General features: G+C 52.7%; 1 protein-coding gene across 1 annotated transcript; it reads right to left on the bottom strand.

Moving 5' to 3' along the window:
- Nucleotides 1-1,519: 1,519 nt before the first annotated feature.
- On the bottom strand, nt 1,520-25,695 carry IP6K3 (inositol hexakisphosphate kinase 3). Its single transcript, XM_017853660.1, has 6 exons — nt 25,461-25,695; nt 14,317-14,693; nt 7,940-8,153; nt 6,587-6,762; nt 5,308-5,483; nt 1,520-3,047 (listed from the first exon to the last, which is right to left on the bottom strand). The coding sequence occupies exons 2-6, from the start codon at nt 14,513-14,515 to the stop codon at nt 2,580-2,582; spliced, it is 1,233 nt and encodes a 410-aa protein (XP_017709149.1). The 5' UTR covers nt 14,516-14,693; nt 25,461-25,695; the 3' UTR covers nt 1,520-2,579.

Raw genomic sequence — 25,695 nt, 5'->3', positions numbered from 1 at the left:
GCTGAGATCCGGCCACTGCACTCCAGCCTGGGCGACAGAGCGAGACTCCGTCTCAAAAAAAAAAAAAAAAAAAAAAAAACAGTGTTAGTGATGCCCCTGCTCTGAGCGAACATCTTCAACTGTAAATGATAGGGTTGATCGTCTGCCCCACACAGGTGATTCTCTGTCTCACTGGGTCCTGTCTTGCATGGTTTGTGTCAGTTCATGTGTGTTATTCTTGCCTCCCTAACTAGAATACAGGCTCCTCAAGAGCTGCATCTTCCCCGGCGTGAGCCAGGAGATGAGCAAGGAATAGCTGCTCAGTGTACTCTTGCTGACTGCCAGATTATTTAGAGCTTCCTCACTCTTTTTGCCATTTCAAGTAAACACAGATTGGAGACCAAAAACATACACACCACATCATCTCTTCTTTCCATGCCTTTCTCTTCTCCTGCTTCCCAGATTGGAGCAACTGGGTGGGCTCATTCAGTCTCTAAATTCAGTGAATTTCTGAATCTGCAGAGTCACATGCAAATTTTCAGATCACAGCAACCCCTCGGAGTCTGTTAGTCCAGTAAGAATGCACTAAAACCAGTAGACAACTTTGTTCCCCCCACTTTTTTTTTTAAACAACAAATTACTTTTTTTAGAGACATATTTAGGAGGAGATGGGAACATGCGCTGGGCCTCAAATGATTTGGAGGAGGAAGAAGACCTCATATATGAGGGGTGCCATGGGGTAAAGGAATAGCTGAGAGAGGGGGCATCACCTGGGCAGGAACTGCAGCCCCAGCCACAGGGAATAGTTGTGACACAGCTAATGACCTGGGTGGGCCAGTCCCCAAAGACTTGGATTCCAGCTGATCATCTCTGTGCCATCCTCAGGCAAGTCCCCTCACACGCAGAGCTGAGAAATGTGGAGACATGAGAAACGAAGCAGGGGGCTTTGGACTTGGTTGATGTGGTTCCGGATTCTCAAGCAAGGAACTGGCCTGGAAAAGGCAGTATTTAGGGCTCTGTTTTGTCATTAGCAAATATTTAGTTTTAGGCTGACTCCCTTTTGTTACCCAACATGCTCTGACTCAACTCTCCCACCTTGGGCACACAGCATGCAAATAAATCACATCATTGCCTTGGCCAAACATACTTTGGGAAGTTACCCTGCTTAGAAACCCGTAGAGTATATTCTAAAATTAAACAAAAGTTTTTTTTTTTTTTTTTTATCCAGTCCATTCTTTCTTTTCATTAGTGTGGATTTTGGAGTGTGAATAGTAATTATCCATGAGAATAAAAAATTACTTAATTGTGCCTTGTATGAGATTCAAATAAAAGGACCACTTACTTCTCAGGTCTGGTGCCTGCCTTGCAGATACATGCAAATACTTTATTAGCCACTATTTCCACCCGAGCTCCCTGAAGGATTGTAGGAAATCAGTGAACTGTCCTTGTGGTATATGCTAGTCGCTCATAAATTGGAACTATCATACAGTGTGATCAGAATAAGCAAATGGAAAGGGTAATAAGGCACACCAATAATCACTGGTGACCTCAGCAATTTTATTAACAAATTTATTTCCCTAATTGGGTAACATATCTCAGTGCTTGACTCAAGGGCATTGTAATAGGTTTCCGTACTGCAGAAGAAGGAATTAATTAGAACTGTTTGTTCTTATTCCATATTTACACTTGTCCACCAGTCTTGTAAACATTGCCCCTGGTTTCCTCAGTCCTCCAGATTCTTCTGACTCCCCAACCCACCCCCAAAATAAATAAGTAGAAAGCAGAGAGTAGAGCTGGGCATCAGTGGTCCCTTCTTATGTGTGTTCACCCCCACTGCAAGCCGCGTCTCATGGTCAGAATGTGGCAGAATGGGGAACTCCAAAGTCTGTTAAGAGATTCCTCATTTTAAGAGATTTTGGGGAAAAAAAAAAAAAGGAAAAAAAGTCTGTAAAGGGACCCTCCTTTCCACAGGCAAAAATGGAGAATCTGGGGCCTTGCTTTGCCAGAGCTCATGCCTGGGCTTGGCTCTGTCCACTTGGAAGCTGGGTGCAGAGCGGGTAAGATGGGCAGATCTGTTCCGCTTCATCCTGTCTCACCTAAAACTCTGCTTAGGAAGATAAGACGCATTCATGAGCTCTGCCTGCCCTTGCAGCATGCAGCCCATACAAAGGGAAAAACCATGAACTCATGAACTCACTCTTCAAGGCTGCTTCAAGTCAAGTTTTCTGCCTCACAGCTGGCGCGGACTGCAGCATGGCAACGAGTAAACATTTTTAGATGCAAATATTCCAGAATGTCACAGCAATGCTGGCCTCTAACTTGGGCTGCCCCCTCCAGTGTACTCCAGAAGGTGCCACTTTATCCTGGCTGTCCGTTCTCCAATGAGCAGCATTAGAGCCTGATGCCAGGGGATGTGGAATCACCTCCGGAGCTGATTTGTTCAGCAGCTGTTAACATAGTCTGCCATATATAGAGATGGTTTTTGACGGTAGATAGGACTATTATGAAGATATCTAAGGGGTGTCTGGACTACCCTAGCAATCAACAGGTCCCTTTTTGAGATCTATAGCCCAGAAAAATCCAGATAAGCCCAGGAAGTTTCATTCTCCCTCTTGGATATCCTGCAGGATCCTAATGAGGTTTTCCAGGCCAAAAATATAGCCAGGGTCTGGTCCATCGTAGGTGGTGTGCTCATTCCAGGAGCCCTTGTACGTGGTATGAGCAAAGTCAATCATGCGGACGTCAACCTTGGTGAGACCACCGGGAGAGCTGCCATGGGCTGCCTGGGGAACCTCCTGAGGATGTGGGCTGCCTGGGGCTCTTTCTGGCGGTTCCTGCCCATCATAGATGATGAGGAGAGAGCTAGAGTAGAAGCGGTATGAACTCTGGCTCCTAATAACGGAGAGGAGGGCCTGGAGCTGCTGCAGGATGGGCTCCAGGAGCTCCCTCCGGAGGTGGCTTCCATTATGTAGGAACTGATAGAGGGCTTGTCTGAACCCCTCCACTGAGAGTTTTCTTCCGTAGTACTTGTCTTTGCAGAGAAAGTACTTCTTATCTGTTTGGTAAACCTTATATCAAAAAGAAGAAAGAAAATGTGAAGATTGGAAATTTAAACAAATTGCATCTGGTATGGTTGCAGCATCACAAGCTAGGATAACATATGAACAGATTTTTAGGAGATGTAGGGCAAGAGTGACTGAAATGAGCAGAAGATGATCCTCCATCAAGTGCCAGGGTAGCTTTTACATTTTAAAATGCTTTCTATGCAAGTCTTTAGTAGTAATCCAAGGTCTAAAGATCCTTCACCCTACAGAGGTGACCCTCCACCCACGAGGAAAACGTTTGGATCTTCTTTCTTGTGAATTTCCAATGTCAACCTCCAAATCGTGATTTAAGCCCTGGCTTCTGGCCCTCTTCAATTCAAATATTAGCAAACCCAAGCTAGAAAGCTTTAATAGGAATCTGAAATCACAGCCAATGGCCTTGGAAAGCCAACTAGATTAAAATTTCCCCAACAAAGTTTATAAAGTCCTTTCTCCGCAGATTCCAAGGCAACAGTAATGCCTCTTGAGGTAGAGTGGAGTGAATTGTTTGAAGATAAAAAGATAGGCTAGGTCAGGTGTGGACAGTTTCCAGGCAGCCAGTGCAGTTGAGGGGAGCCTGGTAGAGGAGGGAGGTTCATGGCAGCTCTATGGGGCTGGTGACTCCTCTCCTTGGCACCATCTCTCCTCCCCTCCCCTGTTGTGTCTTGGCCACCAGAAGGGAGCAGATGGAAGAGAGATGCTGATGGGGGACAGTGGCAGCCACCCCCGTTTCATTCAGATGGCACAGGCAGCAGCCAAGGTTGAACCAAGGCCAGCAGTGGGCATGGCCGGGGGGCATTGGCACCCCTCTGCCTGGCACACCTAGAAGGGGCAGCCTGTGCCTGGCCAAGACAGTTTCTCACGTCATTCCTGCCCTCAGATTACATGATATGTTTATAGAAAACCAGTGTTGAAAAAAAGCAGAAAGATATGATAGACTTGGTGTTGCCTTTGGAGGGCTGTAGATTGGCTGCTAAATTAGCCGTCATAAATACATGACAGGCATCACTTTCTAAATAAATCAGATCAATTTCAGATGATTTGAGGTCCAGAGAGAGATTCCATTTACACCACAAATCATCACACTCTATTCTCTTGAGGACTGCATTCCCGGCTTTCCAAAGGACATCTGTGCAACAAATTTATAGACTCAACTTCCAGTTTCAAGGGGTGGTAGTTTCAATTAAGGAAAGCTATAACGTTTACCGTCAAATTGGTGTCTGGTTTTGCTTTGAGTAGACAGACTATAAGAGGGAACGAGTAGAGGAAGTTTATTTTCTCCTGTTCTCCCGCAGCCCCTGCCATAAGCCACATCAGAGCCCAAAAAAGAAGGCGTGGAGTCTGAGTTACAGAAAATAACCATTCCTTTGCAGGGTTAGCAGGTTATGACCTTCCCACTTTATTAACCAGAACTGGTAGCAAAAAGCAGCAGAAAAGGTGGATTAAGAAGGGGAAATGGCTAATAGAAATTCAAAGAGCTGACTGCCATACAGCATCTAAGAATGAGAGAATTCAGCTTTATCATTCAAGAGAAGGAGGACTCAGGAAGCCATGGGTTGCACCAAGAAGCCCTTTCTCTTAGTTCTTCCCCCAGCCCAGCCTCACACACTGCCATCAAAGGTCCGCTTGCACCATGAGCAGGAGCCACATGGCCACTGTGGAAAGTTTCAGCTGCCAAAGATTGTGAGACCAAGTTCAAATGTGATGGTTTTTGACATCACTATTCTGAAGGGTACTCTTGAAAAGATCCAGTGTGGGCTGAAGTGGTGGCTCATGCCTGTAATCCCAGCACTTTGGGAGGCAGAGGCAGGTGGATCACGAGGTCAGGAGATCGAGACCATCCTGGCTAACATGGTGAAACCCCGTCTCTACTAAAATTACAAAAAATTAGCCGGGCGAGGTGGCGGGCACCTGTAGTCCCAGCTACTTGGGAGGCTGAGGCAGGAGAATGGCGTGAACCCAGGAGGCGTAGGTTGCAGTGAGCTGGATCGTACCACTGCACTCCAGCCTGGGTGACAGAGCAAGACTCTGTCTCAAAAAAAAGAAAAAGAAAAAGAAATGATCAAGTGTGTCATAGACCAGGGTATGCATTTCTTCATTGGAAGACTGCCTCCTGGCCTCCTCTGTGGCTCCTCCAAAGTGAAGGGCTCTGCAGCGGGCAGTGGCATCTGGATAGGAGACATCCCTACCCCACCGTGGACGTGCCGGGATGTTCCCCTACAGCGGCGGGCCCCATGCAACCTACCTGCATGCCACAGATGCGCACACCCAGGCAGGCTGAGGTGCTCTGTGCACACTTCCTCATGTGGCGGGCCTTCTTCTCCTCGGACGCATCATCGCCATGCTGCCGGGTCCCCATCTTCAGATCCAGGACACAGGGATGCGTGTACTGTGACACTACATTTTCCAGCAACAAGAACCCTAGTCACACTATGTTAAGGAAGACTCTGAGGACTTCAGAGCTACTGTTCCCCCACAGGCCGTTTGCATGCCTCAGAAACTGCCTGGAAATTCCCTATTCTGGGCACCATTCTTCACTCCTATTGCCTTCCTTACAGACAAGCTCATCCTTGCTATTAAGAATTCAAAGTATTAGCTTTGCAGGCTGCTTTAATAAGTCCATTTATTTAGGGGGAGTTTATGAGTATGTGAGCTTTCTTTCCTTTTCCATTTTGCTCTGAGGTTGAAATTTAAATGCAAGCGTGAAATCCCTGGCAGGCCATGCCCAATTTACATTTTACGGCAGAAAATCATAAGGCTAAAACCTCCAGTCCTGCTGAATGGACCAATACCTTTTGGGAGAAGTGGGTTGATGTTAGCTTTGGAGATGAGTTGCAGGAATATTAATTTCAGTGGAGTAATTATCCTGCAAAAGCTTCTTAGGGATTATGATTGCAGATGTGTCTTGGTAAATACTATGAAACCAGCCACCCATTTGCAGGAAGGAGCACAGCAGTGGTGACGAAGGGGCATTTCAAACCTAAATTTTCTCCCTGAAAAAGTAGGGGAGGGGCACTTCCCGTAGTCCACCCCATGGACACTCCCCTAAGGGAGGAGCCACACTTCCCTCTCACTGTGTGGGCCCCATGGGAAGACACCTGCAGGTAGAATTTGGAGGGATGGAAGGGAGGTTGGGGCTGGAGACTCATCCAGCTCTCTGAGCCCCCTGATGCCCCCACCCAACATGGCATTCATCATTCCTGTCTGACCACAGACACTCGCATCCTAACCCATCTTTACTGCCAAGTGGCCAAGACACAGCCAGGGCCCCCCAAGGGCACTGTGCTCAGTGTAATTCCATCTGCCTTCCCCATACTGTCTAGTTGTTCTTTTGGAGGCACCTGATTTCTTCTAGGACCTGGGTTTGAGGGCTTGTGCCTTCCAGCTCTCCCTCACATCTGTCTCTCCCTGCCCACCCTCCGCTGGCCCCGTGTTTGTGTGTGTTTCCTCTCTCACCTCTGCCCCTCTGTGTCTCTCTATCCCCCCACCCTTGGGACTACACGTGAGGGGGATGGCAAAGATACGATGCCGCTTGTTCTCTGGGTACTCGGAGCACAGGCGGGTCAGGTGGGCCTGATGGCAGTGCAGGCCCCATGGGTTGAAGCTCTTCCTCTCGACCTGGTTCCCATTAGTGTCTTCTGTCAGCGAGGAGGCTGGAGCGTTGAGGTGGGTCTCGGACCTCAGGAGAGCCTTGGCCGGGCTGCGGCGGAGGGGAGCATAGGACAGTCAGAGCACAGGTCTGGGGAAGAGCGCTGCTGCCTGTGGCTGACTGGGCCCTCTGAGACGGGCTCTGACAGGGTGGTCCCAGCTGCTCTCCAGGGTGGCCCTCATCAGGCTGGGGCAACTTCCCTGCCCAGCTCAGGTCCTGGGACCAGATTTCACCACACTGTAGCCCTCAAGTGGCTTCTCCAAACCCTGGAGAACTTACTAGAACATGTTGCCCCCTCAGAGGACTGAGGTGATTTGAACTCACTTGCAAGTGATCTGGATTATTAATGGTCTTACTATTGAGGTGACACACTAAGGGGCAGTGGCCCTAACCGGAATCACAAGCCTGGGGTTGGACTCTGATAATCCAGCAGGCAGGCCATCACCTCCCTGAGACCTCAGAAGGGCACAGGAGTGGGGTGGGGGCTGCGGGGAGTGCGGACTGTGGCAGGTCCTTTCCTCCTGCCCTCTGGGCATCTTGGCGTGGCCATCTGTGAAATGGAGATAATGGCCTGCTTCCTCACTCCAAGCCCAGAGGCTTAATGAGATCTGTGGCACTCCTTGGGAAGGGAGGCATTTTCATTGTATTAGCTCCCTTTTGTTTCCTATAAATGTTTTAAAAAGCCCCGGGGAGCCTTTTCACCTGAGAAAGGTCAGCTGACATTGTCAAAGGTTTTGGTAGGGACCTCAGGCACCTGAGCCTCCTGCATCTCCGGGGACCCTCTGAGCATGACATTGACCTCCCTTCTGGCCCCTTCCAACTGCTAGGGAAAGATGATTTCTGAGAGCAATTAGCCACACTTTTCCTCTACATACACTATTCTAGGGTTTCTATTCTGTACATTTCCTCCCCAGAGACACTTCATAGTCTCAGTGAAACAGGTATTTAATTAAACAAATATGTACCGGATACCTACTCAGTAGAGAACTCTGCCTGTGCATCAACTTCTGAGATAAAATGCATCATAATCCTCCCTTCTAGGAGTGGCATAAAGAAAATCCATTCCTTTCTTTGGTGACATTGGTTATTCTAGACAGAGCATTCATCTGAATTTCTCGTTTTCTCAGCACCAGCCCTAATGGGGAGTGGTTGGCCTTGGGCACAGGTGGGAGCAGTGCCGGTCCCTGCCGAGGGACAGGGTTTCTGTCATCCTGCCCAGTGGCCTCACCTCTCCTTGGGTGAGCGTGCCAGCTGGGCGTGCGGCCACTGGGCAAGGGCGCAGGCGCTGCCACTGCTGCTGGTGGTCTGCTGGAGCGTCTGCCAGATGGCCATTGCCGCCGACTCTGTGGAGACCTTGAAGGGCTCCCGGCTCTCCTTCACTGGGTTGGCAACCAAGCTGAGATGGCCTGTGCTGTCTTTCCAGAGGTGCACTGTGATGGTGCCTGCAAACACACAGGGAAGGGGAGGGGAGGAGCCAGGTGAGAGGGCCACCATGCGGATATGCAGGAGAGATGACAGGTTGGGAATTTAGCTTAATGGTCCAGGTCCACCTCCCCCGTTCCCCAGCTCCTCTCTCAAGGAAGAGCTCTGGGACTGGCCTGGTTTTGCCTGAACCGATGCTGTCCCAGAATGAGCCCCAGAGCTTGGAGAAAATAGCCTTGGGCTGATCTTGACACATCCTCTGCTTTATCGCACTTCCCTGCCCCTTTGCGCTTTAAACAAAGTCAACTCCGCACATTTTGTCCTCGCATTCCAGTTCCTCTGTGCACAGTTGCACCTCCCAGGCACGCCACAGCCAAGCCAGCTCTGCCCGACCTGGGGGCCTTGGAGCTGCTCCTCTGTGAAGGGGCTTCCCACCTCAGAGTGCCAGTGAGGGAAGTTGGGCCCGTCCTGTCCCTCCTCCGTGCCCTCTGCCTCCTGATGACCCTTTCTGTCCCTGCCATGTATCTTTATCGGAACTGCTTCTTCCAGGAAGCCTTCCTCTCACAGCCTTCCAGGGCTCGGGGCTCCCCGTCGCCCCTTCACTCGCCCTCCCTCCGTCTGTCTGCCCTTGAGCTGATGGCCGGCCATTTCCTCTGGTTAGATGCATCTGCATGTGAAGATTATTGGTGGAACATGGTTCTTTGATGAAACAAGCCTTGTGAGGTTTCCCCAACTGTGTTACATCCTACCATCGGTGTTGGTCATTGAGGCACAAAAAAACACTGGTTGTGAAAGTGAAGAGTGTCTGAAATACCTTTACCCTACACGCTAAGGGGCATCCTCCTGGGCATTGGCCAGGCGTGGGTAATTAGCTGTGGCAGGCACATTAGCAGCCCTGCAGCCACCCTTTAGTGTCCTCCCTCTGGTGGTGACAGAGCCCAGGCCTTCCTCCGTGGAGTTTGGCTTCCAGTGGTGCCTGGCCTTGCCAGAGTCTTGGTAGTAGCACAGGAGATGGCCACCCTTGTGGTTTTGGGAGAAGCAGAGGTGACAATACATGTCCTCTCTCCTGCAGCTGATGCGCTCATCCTCTCTGCGCCTGCCCTCACCAGCACACTCTGTAACCCCTCTGTCCTGCTATATGCTGAAGGAATGACCTGATGGAGTATACCAGTGGCTCCCTTGTCCTCCAGTTTCTCAGTGGATTTGCCAGTGGGGGGCACTGGCAGGAGATGGGAGGGTGGGAGGAGAAAGGTTGAGCATTTATTCCACTGGTTCCCACCCCTCTTCACTGTGTTCATAACCTGCTGTGTTCCTCTGTGGCCCTCCTGGCCTGGGGTGGTGACAGCTTTCCAGTGTTGCTGGTCTCTGGGTCCCCCCAGTTCCTGGTGATTCCCCTGAATCCTGCATATATTTCTGCAAACAGTTCTTTTTTTTTTTTTTTTTTTTTGAGACGGAGTCTTGCTCTATCACCCATGCTAGAGTGCGGTGGTGCGATCTCGGCTCACTGCAACCTCCGCCTCCTGGGTTCACGCCATTCTCCTGCCTCAGCCTCCCGAGTAGCTGGGATTACAGGCACCAGCCACCATGCCTGGCTAATTTTTGTATTTTTAGTGGAGATGGGGTTTCACCATCTTGGCCAGGCTGGCCTCAAACTCCTGACTTTGTGATCCACCCGCCCTGGCCTCCCAAAGTGCTGGGATTACAGATGTGAGCCACTGCACCCTGCCAAACGGTTCCTTTTTAAGGTTTTCTTCATTTAACCTCCTTTGAGTATGCCTTTTGTTTTCTGCTGGGCCCTGACCAAGAGAGGGTAGGCTGCATGTTTGTATGTCCTCCAAGGTATTTCTTTCTCCCCCCAGCCACGTGGTCACCTTCTCAGAGTAAGTGGCAATTTCTGCTGAGCCAGCCGTGAAGGCGGCTGATCTCCCAGCTTGCATCGCTGCCGGGCCCTCCTGGACTGGTCAGCGTGGACACTCATTTTCAGGGCTGCTCTATAATTCAGCAAGTCGCTCTCCAGAGCTGCCTGTGCCTAGCTCAGCGGTCTCCCTGGGCCAGTCCTGTCATCTCAGATTTCCAGTGCCCTAATTTTGCAGCCTGAGAGTGACATTCAGTCCTCTCCATCTCCTAAAAGGTGCTGCCTTTCCTCACGCCATCCCAGGCTCCCGTGTCCTGTGAAGTCGTCATGACGATAACCATAACGCTGTCCCTGAACCTGGCATTTTACCATTCACCTGCCACTAGCGTTCACCCCAGGCCAAGCCCACTGTCGCTGTCCTGCTCATGAGACAGGGGCTGGTGGCAGGTTGAGGAAGGAATCACAGATCGTCATAGCCATCCTGTCTTCCACCTGCTGGGTGGCCTGTTACTGCTTTTCCCTTGCTACCTCTAAGTCACAGTACGCGTGTAAGAGTGTTGACAGTGGGCGCTAAGGCTCAGAGAAATGGGATAACCTGCCCAAGGGCACACGGTCGGTGTGGGATGGAGCTCTGGGAGGGCCATGACAGACGTGGGGATGGAGGAAGGGACAGGCTGTTCCGGAGGGTCTGGTGTTGTCACGCTATGTTTACCCTGAGTTTGCATTAGGGACACTCCTGCTGTGTCCCCCGTCATGTTTGTTCTGGTCATTCTGTTCCATAGGAGAGAACAGAGGGGCTGTGATTCCTCCCTGAGGGGAGGGTCATCAGCACTGAGAACTGGGAGCCCAGGCCAAACCAATGCCTGTCCCGAGCCCATCCTTCCAGGTGTGAGAAGAGGGGAGAGCTGCCAGCCTCGTGCAGGTCCTGGGGAGCCCCGAGGCCTCCCAGCTGCCTGGGGAGCCTGGTGTGCTGGTCCTTTGCAGAGCTCTTTTGGGTCTTGGAAAATTCACGCTGCCCTCCAGCACTCCCCTGGCCTTGCCACATGTGAGGCTATGGTGACAGGACTGCCAGAAACCATAGTCTTGGGAGCCCCAGGCCCAGGAGGCCTTCCTGGAGGGACAGGAAGCGTGACCTTCACCCGCTTCTCCAGGCTCCAGCCCTTGTCTGATCTCATCAGTTCTGAGTGTCTGAGTAAATGGAGGAGAGCAGAGGTGCAAATAACCCAAAACCAATAAAATCCAAAAGTCATTTCCATTTCTCATATTGTCAGAGTTACACAGCCAGGCTCTGCATCTCTGCCTCTCTGTCTTTCTGCGTGCCTCTGACGGGCTGTGTCTGTCTCCAGCTCTTGTCTGTCTTTCCCTCTCACACCCCTCTGTGGCTCAGCGCAGCCCTTCCCTCTGAAGTCGGGGACCCCAAGCAGATAACCCCCTTACAAACAGTCTCCAGTTGCCTGCCCTGGGCAGGAGGGCCTGCCCAGCCCTCCCCATGCATCTCGACCCGAGACCATGCCAGCTGGACAGACGAGAGAGCTTACTGCCACAACTGGCATGCCCAGAGCATCTCAGCAATTTTGGTTTGGCCTAGTAGCTTCCTGAGCCTCCATGAATATTCTATCGTGTATTTATTTTTAAGTTTATGAGAGCATTTACTTGCTGCCGTCTGTAATATGAATCGGGTCAACCGGGTCAACTGTTAACCAACTGGACCTACGAGTACATCCTCATTGCCCAGTGCTGACCGGCAGCCTGGGAGGAGAGGGGTGCAGCCCCAGGGCACCATCACGCCTGCAGAGCCCAGCAAAGGTCCCGGGCAAGCTCTGACCCAAGAGACTGCCCTCTGGAGTGGCGTCCCTGCCCATCGTCCTCCCTGATGCCATCATGGTGCAGGGCGGTGAGAAGAGAGAACACGCACTCTGTGGCATGTGGTGGCCACTTCAGAAATGGCCCTTCTCAGTGAGGGCTGTTCCTATAGCGGAGAAAAAGGAGACCCTTGTGGCAGCCTTGTGGGGATTCAGGTGCCCCTGACCTGAGGCCCTCGCTGAATGACCCTGGGCAAGTCAGTCCCCCTCCTTCCTTGGGCTAGATGACCCCTGAGCACTGACACCCGAGTTCACCCCTTTAGTAACAGTGTAGCTGAGTGGAGCAGGCCAATGTGGCCAAGAGCCCACAGTCAGGAGCCAGACCTCAGGGCAGAGGAGGGGATGAGGACGACCTCCTGAAGGCCAGGCCAACCTCTCTGCCTCTCCCATTTAGCCTGCGGCTGCCCGGCATCCATCTCAGCCCCAGAGTTGTGTGGAGCAAGAGTGAAATGGTGCTGGCAGGAGGCCACCCTACACACGATCCTGCCACCCCTCTGCTGGGCTAAGTTTAGTTGTAAAGGAACAGACATTAATTCCAGTGTGTGCTCTGACAAGATGGGAAGTGACCCCACAACCAGCCAGGCAACACCAGCCTGCGGGCTGGGAAGACCCCAGGGAGAGGGAGGCCCACACAGGCGGCCCATGGACCATCTTCCCTTGTCTCTCTGTGTGTGACGCTGATCGGTCTTGTCTTAGACTCTCAGGAGTGGCAGGCCGGCCTGAAGTCTAGGCATGTGTGAAACAGTGCTTGGAAGCAATGCTCAAGGCTCCAGGCCCTGGTCCCCCTACCGGCATTAGGTCTGGACCATGCTAATTAAGAATTCCTGGCTGGGCGCAGTGGCTCACACCTGTGGTCCCAACACTTTGGAAGGCTGAGGTGGGTGGATCACCTGAGGTTGGGAGTTCGAGACCAGCCTGACCACCGTGGAGAAACCCCATAAATTAGCTGGGCATGGTGGCAGGTGCCTGTAATCCCAGCTACTCCGAAGGCTGAGGCAAGAGAATTGCTTGAACCTGGGAGGCGGAGGTTGCAATGAGCTGAGATCGCGCCACTGCACTCCAGCCTGGGCAACAAGACCAAAACTGTTCCAAAAAAAAAAAAAAAAAGAGAGAGAATTCCTGACCCTTACCCCAAGACCCAGGGATTCTGATTCACATGTCTGGCATGGGGCGTGGGGACCTGTGCACCTTTGTGCACATACACACTGGATTCTGGTGAAGTTGGTTTCCCAGGCCAGATTGCACTTGAGAAACACCAGGCCCTATCCTTCCCAGTTATCTTGATCATTGAAATGCAAATGTGTGCGTGTGTTTTTTTGTTTTTTGAGACGGAGTCTCGGTCTGTGGCCCAGGCTGGAGTGCAGTGGCCGGATCTCAGTTCACTGCAAGCTCCGCCTCCCGGGTTTACGCCATTCTCCTGTCTCAGCCTCCCTAGTAGCTGGGACTACAGGCGCCCGCCACCTCGCCTGGCTAGTTTTTTGTATTTTTTAGTAGAGACGGGGTTTCACGGTGTTAGCCAGGATGGTTTCGATCTCCTGACCTCGTGATCCGCCCGTCTCGGCCTCCCAAAGTGCTGGGATTACAGGCTTGAGCCACCGCGCCCGGCCTGCAAATATGTTTTTGACTGACTTATTTGGATATTATTGTCACCTTCACCATCAACACTTTGACAAGGGCAGCAGCTTCCAGTCATGGGGTCTACAGTCCTCTAAAGAGGTTATTTCTCTGAGCAGTCACCTCACTGCTGGGGCCGACTACATGGCAGAGTGTGGCTGAGCCCTGTCAGCTTCACTTTCAGAAGGCTGAGTGTGGACAAATCACCCTGTCCTGGGGAGCCTGACCCCTGCCTGGAGGCAGCACCCTCCCCACCCACTTTCTTTCCCCAGAACCCACCTTGTGCTCAGATCGAGGACACATGCTGCCCCATGCAGAAGTTTCCCAGCTACACACAAGCAGCAACCCGTATCCCTGGCTTTGCCTCTTCCTGGGTGAGGGTGGCAGTTCTGGCTTCCCAAGCAAGCCACATCCCAGCATCCCCAAGCCCTGTCCCAGGCCTGAGGGTCCTGCCATCCTCCTTGGCTTTCAAGGGGAGGTTAAGGAGGCCCCACTTTGCCCTGTGTTTACAGCCAGCATCAGATGGCTGGCTATGGCACCCGGAAGGCACAGACCAGAATGCCCTCTTGGAGACCGGGTGGGACCAGGGTGTTGTTTTATTTTCTCCATCCCTTGAAGCCTGGTGGCTTGAGCTAATTTATAAGGAAGCCAAACGGCATTACACTCTAGACCTGGAGGCTTGAAGAGTTCAGAGAAACTAGGACAGCGAAGGCCAGCCTTGCTGGGAGAGGGGCGCGTCTCCATGGCAACCCTTATACACACCCACGGCACAGGAGGATGCAGTGGGTGCATTGGATGAGCTGGCCCCCATGTGGCGGCACCCAGACGTGGCCTGGCTGCCCAGGCACTCACCTTTGTACTGTGGGGTGAACTGCTTCATGGCCAGCGGCAGGGATTCATAGAACCTCTGCTCCCGGGAGATGAGGGGCTTGCACACCGTATGCTCGTCGTACTTCATCACGCTCATGTGTCCCCCAACCTGGTGTAGGAAGGGCTCCAGCTGCACGCCTGCCCTCATGTCCCCGGCATCTGCGTTGTTTTGCACAACCATGGTGACACACGGTGGTGGTGGTGGGGTCCCTGCACAGTTTGCTAGAGGTAGGTGTGAAGTAGAACGGGCAGCTCCCAACAGCACACAGGCTGTCAGCGGTCCTCAACTTTCTCCTTCTTGGCCTTTATTGCTGTCATAGCATAGTTGTCCTCCTGTCTGTGGGTTCTCAGCGGGACCTCTGGAAAGTAGGGGAGGAAGGTGGAAGTTAGATGAGGGAGGTGGTGGCTGGGGCAGGGCAGTGCTTAGAAGAGCCCACACAGCCTTGACCCCAGAACAGGTTCCTCACTGGTACCTTAAACGTCTGTGAATATCCATCAATTACTTCTGGAATAATCTGTCATGAGAAACCAGTTACAGTGGTTGCCTCCATGGAGCAGGGATGAGAAGGAGACTTTATTTATTTATTTAAGATGAGGTCTTGCTCTGTCGCCCAGGCTGGAATGCAGTGGCGTGATCTTGGCTCACTGCAGCCTTGACCTCCTGGACTCTGCAGCCTTGACCTCCTGGGCTCAAGTGATCCTCCCTCCTCAGCCTCCAAGTAGCTGGGACTACAGGTGTGTGCCAGCATGCCCAACTAATTTTATACTTTCTGTAGAAATGGAGTCTCACCATGTTTCCCAGGCTGGTCTCAAACTCCTGAGCTCAAGTGATCCACCCACTTTGGCCTCCCAAGTGCTAGGATTATGGGCATGAGCCACTGTGCCCAGCCAGAGACTTTAAATAATGTTTTGTACTTTTTGAATTTAAATATTAAAACATTAAAAAAATTCAGGCAACACACTAAGCTTTGAGGGTGCAGAGACGGTATCTTAACTTCACCTGTCATGTTTCCTGCCTTCATTTGGGAACACTCATCCCAGGCCCAACAAGAAGCAAGCTGAGCCACTGCTACTGGGGCTCTCACTGTCTTGTAGGGGATTATGGGTACAGGAGTGCTTGCTTGCTTGCTTTATTTATTTATTTATTTATTTAGAGACAGAATCTCATTCTGTCGCCCAGGCTGGAGTCCAGTGGTGTGATCTCGGCTCACTGCAACTTTTGCCTCCCGGGTTCAAGCGATTCTCCTGCCTCAGCCTCCCGAGCAGCTGGGATTACAGGCGCCCACCACCACATCCGGCTAATTTTTGTATTTTTTAGTAGAGACAGGGTTTCACCATGTTGGCCAGGCTGGTCTCGAACTCCTGACCTCAGGTGATCCGCCCTCCTCGGCCTTCCAAAGTACTGGGATCACAGGCGTGAGCCATCACACCTGGTCAGGAGTGCTTTATTTTTGTACAGCATGGGTGTGCATCATTGATTTACATCATGGCACCGTGACATAATTGCTGTGGGACCTCGGACAAGTTACTGAACCTTTCTGGGCCTCAGTTTCTCCTTCTCGCTCTGTAGAACAGGATAATAATGATACCCACCTCATGGAGTTAGGGACATAGTTGAGATAAGGCCCGTGGAAAGGACAGCCCAGTACCCAGAGCAAAGCATTCAATAAATGTGATCATTATTTCTAGCATTATTGCCATGCTGGCCCTATTTTCCTCACAGCTCTGGGTTGTAGGACAGGCAGGCCACTTTGCAAATGAGGACAGTGAGGCCTACAGTACCATGTGCAGGGTTGCGGCTGGCCAGGAGAGTGGGAAGTAAAGCCAGGGCCTGCTCTTCTCTAGGCCTGGCCCCCTCCTCCCCCTCCTGCTCCTCTTACCCTCCCTGAGGGTGGGCCTATGGGTCTCAGGCAAAAGCTGGCACTCTGGGTTGGAAACACAGCCCCTAAAGATGTCCTGACTTTGTCTCAGGAGAGTGCCAAGGAGACACTGCAAGGGGAGGCTTTTCCAGCCCTGTTCATCCTGTCCTGAGAGCACATTCCCACAGCGGTGCCCGTCACCACCAAGTTATTAATACTCTCTCCCTCTGCTGGACTCCTGGTCATGGATGCCACCAGGCTGGGCAGTGCTGGGCAAGATTAATCCTCTAATTGACCTTCAGTCCAGGCCACAGGCACAGCCGGCTGGATTCATGCACAGCAGTGCCCATCAATTTGTCCAGGCCTCTGGCTCAGAGAGGCTCCTGCCAGCTGCCTGGACCTCTACCTCACTCCGGCATTGAAAACCTCAACACAGCCTGTTCATTCCCTAACACTGGGCCTCTTCTACATTGGCTACTGCCCTGCAGGCCAAAAGTGCCCCTATAGGAGGGAGAAGGAGTGTGGCTTCAGGCTGGTACGTAGGATGAGGGGTGAGGCTTCTGTGACTGGCTGCGTGGCTGGAGTGACTGGGTGAACTGGGGCTGCTGGGGTGGGAGGATGGAGGCCTGATGGTGAGGGGCTGGGCCTGAGACTCCAGCCTAGGCATTCTTCAGCTCTGCTCTAGTGTGGCACAGAGGTGAGCCCCATCGGGAAGCTGTTTCAGGACCTGAGAAAAGAAGTTGGTGACAGGTATCTGGACACAGAGGAAAATTGACCCACAAAAAAGCTGCTAACTTCAGTTTGCTAACCCTTCGGTTATGGGACAGGATATACCAGTTGCTTGTAAACCCAATCCTACTTGCAAATTTGGAGAAGGCAAGAAGGAGTAGAGCAGAGAAGCTGAGGCAGCCTGATGCCTCCCCTCTCGCTGGGCTTGCTGGCATGTTGGCCTTTGCCAGCTGACCTGTCCCCAGGCAGAGGTACTTCTGGTGACCACAGGGACAGCTAGTCTGTAAAGTTCATTTATAGCCACTCCTGGAAGGAGCAAGGCTCCCGCCCTGCACACTTGTATCCCCAGGGCTGGCCCCTCACTAGCCAGGCCTGGCCTCAGCGGATACCAGCCCAGCTCCACAGCCTCATCCCAGCCAAATCACACCTGGGCCTCCTGCTGCTGCACTGGGAAGTCCACGCCCCTCATCTTTCCCCAGCTCACCTCCCCAAAGAGCTCTAAGGACGTGGACGTCACCGTGGCAAACTGTGGCAAGGAAATAATGGCAATAAATGTTTACATGCATATGGCGCTTGCTGTGGCCATGTTCTAGTGCTTTGTATAGAGTAACCCATTTAAGCCTTACAACCCATAGTAACCCTGTGAGGCAATTCATGTTACCAGCCCCGTTTTATCGATGAGAAAACGGAGGCACAGAGAGGTTAAGTAGCTTCCCTATCTGCACCTGGCTAGTATGGGAAGAGCAGGGATTTGAACCCAGGCATGGTAGCCCCAGAGTGTGCTCCCTGGCCACACTGCAGGGGGCTGAGGGTTGTTGTTTATAGACTCCAAACTTCAGGAAATTGAGCCACAAGAAGGCCGGGACTTGGCCAAAGTCACCTATAAGTCACTGGTGGTGCTGGGACAGGTTTTCCTGTCTCCCAGGCCTGGTGTACCCCCCTTGGCCCCCATCCCACTTGATGACATTCAGTTCATGTGCTAGGAGTGGGTGGGCTGGAGAGGGGAGCACATCTCTCTCCCACCTCTGCAGAAACCACCACAAGGGATCAGGCGGGAGGCCCACCTAGAGCAGGGGTTGGTATCGACCTTCCCACAGCCTCCTGGCTGGGGGTGTCAGTGAGACCTGAGAGGTGCTGTCATTCCCAGCAGGGAAATGGTTCCTGCTGCAATCTTCCCCTCTGATCTCAGATGTTCTCAGGAGCCCTGACTGTACCTCCTCAGAGAGCGCAGTGTGAGCAGGGAAGACCCCTGGGCCTTCAGCACAGCCTGTGGCACAGCATTGCAAACTCCCCTGCCCTGGACCTGGACAGATTGGCAGCAATTGTCTACCAGGTAGCCAGCCTGTGAAAAAAAACCTGGACTTGGTGGCTGGGGAAACTGAGGCCCTTTCTCTTGAGGGTCAGCCTAGGATGTAGATTAGGTGACATCTGCAGGGCCTCCTGCTCCTGAGCTGTGTGGTCTGCAATTCTGACACAGGTTGGTGGGAAGGGGCAGAAGGAGATAGGAGGAGCAGCGGCGTCTGCCCCTGGAGCTTCAGCTGGGGCTGGGCAGCGTAGGTTTCGCCGCTGCTCGGGAAGGCAGTCTGTGGCTTCCCCTTGGCACTGATGCTGACCTCACATTCCCAAGGAAGACTAGGGTTCTTTATCTGTTTCTGCCTTTGTGTGTAGCCTCCAGCTCTGTGGGATTGAGCTGGGGAAGGCTCCTGTTTTTCCCATTCCTCACGGGCAAGTCCCAATTAAATCATTCAAGTTGGCAGGACCTTTCTCAGCCCAGACCTTCCTTTTGCCACATGCAGGCACTTCTGCCACAGCGCCCTGGGCCTGTTCTGTTTCCTAAGAGCCTTGGGCAAGGGTCAGAAGCCCAGGGTCTACTCCAGGCACCCCCGGAGCTTGCTGAGGCCTGAGATGAACCGGAGAAACGCTCTGAGGCTTGGCTTGTGGCCCTCTGCCACAGCCTTGTGATGCTCCGATGACAAAGTGCAGACACTCCTTTGTGGAGTCTTCCTTCCAAGCATTGCCACCACGCGGTGTCTGTCACTGCCTGGGTTATTCTCAGGACCGACTCCCATGAGTCAGCTTGGGTGCTGGATGGCAGGTGAGGCGCCTGCTGCCAAATATCCTTGGCTCTCTTTAGTGCTTTGAAGGGAGACAGTTGTCCTTCTCTCCAGCCCACATCTCCTCCCACATCCCTGCAGCTCAGACCCCTTGCCCAGCATCCTTCCCTAGGGCTCCTTGGGGGGGCACAGGGGGAGTAAGAGTGAGGCAGGGAAGAGGGTGAGATGCCCCTAGCCAGAAGAGCTCAACTTAAAGGTTGCCCAACCCCCTGCCACCACCAGGAAGTGGACAGATGGCCCCAGGTCTCTGTGTCCTCCTGCCCTGTCGTTGCATCATGTCCTGAATGAAGTAACGCTGGGCCTCACTCCAGGAGACTCAAGGGCTAATTTCTGCTGATGGGGCACAGCCACCAAGCTGGTTGTTAAATGAGGCCCTGGGCTGTCTGTGCCAGTACAGACCCTGCTCCGCGGCCCCACGGGGCCTGAGTGACAGCCAGCCTGTGCTAGCCCGTGAGACACTCCCCAGTCTGAAAAGAGGGTCACTGATAGCAGGGCTGTGAGTGGGTTTGGCTTCCAGAATGGAGACAGATGACCAGTGATTCTAAGACCCCAAGACCTCACTGATGCCAGACACAATAACAGATGCCACCCATCAACCCGAGGCAGATAAGGGCATCATAACTTGTCACAACCCGTCGGCACAGTTTAATTTCCGGAGAGTCTTTGTACGTTATAAGCACTTTCCACATGCTAAATCTGAGTTCATTAACATTACAGAAGATGCATCTCTTTTAGGACTCACACTCCCATTTTAGGGAAGGTGGCAGACGAAACCACAAATCAAACTTGTAGGGGTTCAAAATAGGAATAGATTAGTCATGGACTATATCTTATCAAAGCTTGTTGGCTTCTTATATCTGCAAACAGACTGGCTGACTGTGGCCATTGTCAGGGCTGTTCACAACATTCTGTTTTTCCCTGTGGGAACGTGGTATGATTGCAGCTTTGAAGGTAAGCGTGGCCCACGTGATTTGCTTTCACCAGCATCACGTGGATGGGTGCCATGTGTTACTTCTGGGCGGGAACTTCAAGAGATGTTCTCCCCATTCTCTTTCCCTGGCCATGGTGATCTTGGAAGCACATGCTGAGGTGTGGCCTCTGTCAGCAGGGTCCCTAAGTGACTGTACATACTGGATATATAGCATTATGGAAATAAATCTTCACTCTGTGAAGTCACTGAGATTTGGGGGTGGCTTGTTATGCAGCAGGACCTAGTCCATCCTGCCTGATGCACTGACTCACAGCCAGGCACCCAGTGTGGAGCTCTTAAGTTGAAAGCAACTTCACTTCACCTGGCGCAGTGGCTCACACCTGTAATCCCAGTGCTATGGGAGGCCAAGGCGAGTGAATCACTTGAAGCCAGGAGTTCGAGACTAGCCTAGCCAACATGGTGAAACCCTGTCTCTACTAAAAATATTTTTAAAAGTAACTGGGTGTGGTGGCACGTGCCTGTAATCCTAGCTACTCAGGAGGCTGAGGCAGGGGAATTGCTTGAATCCAGGAGGTGGAGGTTGCAGTGAGCCAAGATCATGCCATTGCACTCCAGCCTGGGCAATAGAGTGAGACTCCATCTCAAAAAAAAAGAAAAAGCAACTTCATTTGAGTCAGGTACTCAAATCATTCCTTGCACAAACATATCCTATATCATTGCCACTCCTAAGGGTCAACTCTGGACCCCTGACTTTACAGTCACACCTCTGTTTCTCCAGATGAGAATTTTCAGATGGCGACACTGAGGGTCAGAATGGTTGCAGAGTTTTCCTGGGGTCCAGAGCTAGCAGGCACTAGTCCTGGGACTCGGCCGTGACGAGTCTTTCTCATTCTAAAGTCGATGCCCATTCTGACCATGTGCAGTCCCTTTGGATGGGGAGTGGCTGCTGAGTTGCTCTGGCTGTCTCTGGGAGTCTCAGAGACCCAGGACCAAGACCCAAGTCAGGCTCTTAGGGCCAGGGTGATGTCTGGGGCCCTCTTTATGCCGTTTGTCTCAGTAACCTGTGTCAGGATAGGCAGCCTTTCAGAAGCTGCACCTGGCTGGGCAGCAAGGGCTGCACACCCAGGGGCATCATGCTGCTGGTGGCAGTGCCTAACGAAGCGCTTGGCAGTGTGGATTCTTAGGGCCCTGGGTGAGGGCTGTCACCCGGGGGCCCACCAAGACCTTACCCAAATCCTCACCACCAGTCTGCAGAGTAGGAAAGTAATCCCCTAGAGGCACGATAATTCTCAAATGTATGTAAATGTGTTGGTAATTAACAAAATACAAATTCAGTTAAAGGCATTATTGAATTCCTAGTAGTTTTTGTCATCATCACTTTTTCTCAATCAACAGATCCTAAGAGTGTAATGAGGACTGCATAGGGACTGGTAGGGAAAAAACTGTGTTGACAAATGGGTCCTAGAGAAGAGGTTAGGAGAGTTATTGCTCCTGGCCGAGATCAGGGTGGTTTGAGGGGTCTGAGAAGGAGTCCAGGAGGAGGGGAGATGTTGGCTCAGCCTTGGGGAGCTTGGGGGAGGGCCTGCTTCGGGGAGCGTGTGTACAAGGAGCAATAGGGAAGGGCAAGGACAGGGTGGGAGGTGATGGCTGGAGGGGAGGGTTGTGTGGAGGAGGAGGATGTGGGAGTGCTGGGCTGGCCTTGCCAGTGCTGCAGCACCAGGGCGCCTGCAGAGGCAGCCGGCATTGGAGGGGGACGGAGAGTGAGCCTAGCCTGGTCAACCAGAGGAGATGCTGGCCTGGGCCCCAGCTCAGTGCGGGGAGGTGGTCCCCTGAGATCACCAAGGTGCTGAAGCCTTCGGGACCACATCCCGATAAATCTTAGCCATGTGGTGGAGAGAGGGCTTTCTGGGTAGAAGATAATTAAGAAACAGCTTGTAGCAAAAGAAAACTATAATATAAAATGTGGCAGGCAGCAAAGCAGCATGGTTTATGGCCTGCCCTCTCACCTCTGAAGCTCTAACTTACATTTCACAGGCCTCTCGGAGCCAGAGGTTTGGTACAAGTACCATTCAATGTCTTCGTGATGCCCAAGGGAGCATTTTTTAATCTATTAGAGATGAGAGGACCCAAAAACCATTTAAAACCACTTAGGTTGTAATGGGCAGGAGAAATTTGGAGTTTCTCACATGGCTGAGGGGTCGTGCATCATCTGGGGCCATCCAGGTTGGAAGGTACAAGCTTATTTTCCAGGGGGAAAAATGGAGTTTTAAAATCCATTCTAAAAATGACTCAAGGGCTGTAGGATGGTGCGCCCTTCGTCCGTGTGGCTCCCCGGCTCGGGGGGATCAATACCTGGTGCTGGGGGACTTCACATATCACTTTCCCAGCCATGGCTGAAATATGTGGCTTAGGAGAGCATCTGTTTCCTGGGGAAGGCTTGGTTTCTAGAATCACAGAGCAATACTTCATATTCCTCAGTCATAGAAACTTATTTCTATGATTTTATCCTTTGAGAGGGTTTCTTCTTCTTCTTTTTTCTTAGCATTTAAAATCTCTCAATGTTTCTCCAGCTTGAGGACCAAATACGATTTTAATACAGCGATTATTAGTTTAGAAGCCCTTCAGCCACTGACAAATGTACTTAGCAGCACCAACAATGTTCTGATCTTGCTGTCAAGGTGGGAGAAATATGGGGGAAAGATGACTCACGAAGTCGAGTGCCACTGGAAGGGCTGCTCTGCGGGAGGCAGAGGCTGCGAGGGCTTCTCCCTCTTGGCCCCCTAATAGATCCTGACCCCTGGACATGCAGCTCCTCAGCCATGGTTAGCAACTGCTCTGACAGCCCCTCCCAGGCATGCTTTTCTCCTCCGGACTTTGCCTCTTCAAGCTGCACCCAGGATCTTGGATGTTGCTAAACACCCAGACCTGCCTACACATTTCCCAGCCTCCAACACCCTGCCCCACACCTGCCGCCTTCCTCTAAGTAATATGACCAGCCACCACCTGTCTTGTGCAAGAGGCCTGTGAGCCACAGACGCAAGGTGTTGCCAGCGGTTAGCATGGTGGTTTTATAGTTGCAAGATGGAACAGCTCTTTAAGGTCAAAACACAATAATGGGACGGAGTGTGTGTGCGTGTGTGTGTTTGCATGTTTGTGCGAGCACATGTGAATGCTTGTGCGTGTTTGGGAGTGTGTGGCTGAGGGAGAATGCAGGGAAGGTCTTTCCCCAGCAGAGGGCAGCAGCGCACACGTTGAGGCTCCAAATGCCTGAGAGGGATTAACAGAAAACTAAAGCCAGCACCCACCTCCTCGCCAAGCGACTGGGGGACACATTCTTGGAACTGCCCTAGGTTTGCCTGGCTTTGCCCAGACCTGTCCCAGAGAGCCCCAACAGCAGCTGAAGTTCTGCCTCCACCAGGCAGGGGGTTTTTGAAAAGCTCAGAAGCCATCATTGAGGTTGGATTCTCCCCGTAATGTTCTATAACATCTCCTCTTGCCCTCCCCTTTCGCTGCTTAACCAGGGTCAGGGGCTGAGGGGGAGGGGTGGGAATGGGCTGGGGGCGGTGGGGCACTTGAGAGCCCATCTGGGCAGAGCAGGACGGGGTCTCCAGCGATCTCCACCCCATTTGTCCATCTCACCCAGGCTGTGGCACCCTGGTGGGTGGGTGAGCCCTCTCAGCTGCCAGCTGGGCCTCCCAGCCTGGATGAGTTGCAGTAACCAGTATTGAGGTAACACATTGCAACTGCAGCCCGCGGGCCAGCACGCCCCTCCTGCTCCCGCTCCCACCCCTCACCTCCCCAGCCAGTCTGCAGGCTTCCTTCCCTGAAGGACCTGATGCTCATAAAGTTTATTGCTGTTCCCTGTGGCTGCTGGTGAACAAGATAGCAACCATCAGGGTTTCTGCCTGGGAAGGATTTGTTCAGTGCTCTGTCGAGGGCAGGAGAAAGCAGGAGATGCCGTTGTCCAGTGGGTGGGCTTGGCTTGGCCTGTGACCCCCAGAAGCAGCAGGGCAAAGACGGGGAGGGCCCCAGAGGCCACAGGAGCACTGAGGGGCAGGGATGCAGGGAAATGGCCCAGGAGGGGACAGGAGACCTGGTTCTGCCTCAGGCTCCCTGTGCCTGCCTCTCTGGGCCTCAGCTTCCCTATCTGTACTGAGAGCTGTCTGACCCTGCCATGTTCTTACCCTCCTTTGGGACACCCCCCCCGCCCCTTCGATTCAGCCAGGCAAAGTGGTGGGGAAAAATAACCCATGGTGGCTGGTCGGGAGGTTGGCAGAGGTTCTTCCTAATTGAAAGAGATTTAAGAGACCTGCTGACCCAATGCCTTTTGACTGGATCCTCTTCTAACAAAACACTAACAGACATTTGGGCCAGCTGGGGAAAGGAGACTGTGGACAGGATGCAGACACTCATGGGTAGTTGCTCATTTGTTAGTGGACAGTGGGTTATGTGAGGACGTACTGAGGGACTTTGTGGTGGGGGAGAGGCATGCTGTGATGTCAGAACACTCTAGCTGTAGCGTATTTGATGAAACAAATACGACAAAACTCGGGCCACTGCTGAAATCAGGCGCAGGATGTGCAGGTGTTCATGAGATCATTCCCTCTATTTTTTTTCTGTATGCTTGAAGTTTTTCGTAATAAAAGGTTAAAAAATAAATGGTAGCTTTTAAAAGTGTAGAAGCCTGAGTCCCTCCGCATGGGATCAGAATTTCTGGGGAAGAGGCCTGGCATGGGGGGTTTAAGGCCCCAGGGCCCCAAGGCCCCAAGGCAAGCTCAGTTTTCAGGTTCACTAGGGTGCCTAGAAGAGTCATGGGTGGGGGCCAAGACTCCACCACTGCCCAGGGCATCAGGGACCACCGCTTAGTGGAGACATGCCTCCGACCCCCATGACTCCCATCCCATGGTCTACCGCCACCCTGCACCAGGCCCCAGGCCCCAGGCCCCAGGCAGCTGCTGTAGACGTTGACGTCATTGAACCTTGTGCCAGCCTCCTGCCCCCTCCCGTGGAAAGCTAGGGCTGCTGGGCTAGGACATGCCGTTCCGGGGCCCAGGGGATGCTGCTGCCCACGTTTCTTGGACACCTGCCTCTGTTAAGGGTTAACGCAGCCCCCTGTACTTGCCCCTCCCCCCAGCTGCCTCTGCAGTCCCAGTCCACCCTGAAGTGAGAGGACTCCAGGCACCCCTGGAAGGGGAGGGGTGGAATTCCCCTGGGAGAAGGGAGAGGGATGAAAGAGGAGCAGATGCCAGAATTCCTATACGCACTGAACTGTCCCAACACTCTACCCTACCCCCGCCGCACACAGATGGACAGACCTCCACGAAGACGCTGGCACCTCCGTGGGGCAGACTCCTGACCAGCCTGGAATGGAGATGAGACCCCAGGGTATAGACAGGCCCTGTGGACACAAGACCATCTCTCCCCTCAGTCAGGCCCTGTCAAAGGCTCAGCAAGGCTGGCCCTGCCCGGCCCTGCCCACAAGGCAGCACTCACCAGAGCTTCCTCTGAGATCATGGGGATTGTGTGGAAGGCAGGGCCCAGGAATCTTGTCTCTCAGTGCCCACCATGTACAGGCATCAGGCAACAGCCCATCCCAGCGTGGAGCATTCACTGTCCACCAGAGCCCTGGTGTGCGAGGTCTGCCCGGGAGGGCCGGGCTGACGTGGCTTGGGGAGGGAAGGGTCACCTGACCCTCTGGGGAAGGGCTGGTGAGGACTGGCATGTCCAG

The sequence above is a fragment of the Rhinopithecus bieti genome, unplaced genomic scaffold (genome assembly GCF_001698545.2).
Source record: "Rhinopithecus bieti isolate Rb0 unplaced genomic scaffold, ASM169854v2 scaffold_36553, whole genome shotgun sequence".
In the NCBI taxonomy this organism is placed as follows: Eukaryota; Metazoa; Chordata; class Mammalia; order Primates; family Cercopithecidae; genus Rhinopithecus; species Rhinopithecus bieti.
Note: the sequence above shows the minus strand (reverse complement) of the source record. Positions and strands in the feature narration are given on the sequence as shown.

Bases quoted from the DNA above. Each gene is read 5' to 3' on its own strand.
- IP6K3 (XM_017853660.1), bottom strand. From the start codon at position 14,515: ATGGTTGTGCAAAACAACGCAGATGCCGGGGACATGAGGGCAGGCGTG. The intron at 8,154-14,316 runs GTGAGTGCCTGG...GTGTGTTTGCAG, and splicing joins GTTCACCCCACAGTACAAAG to GCACCATCACAGTGCACCTC. The intron at 5,484-6,586 runs GTATCTTTGCCA...TAGTGTGACTAG, and splicing joins CCCAGAGAACAAGCGGCATC to GGTTCTTGTTGCTGGAAAAT.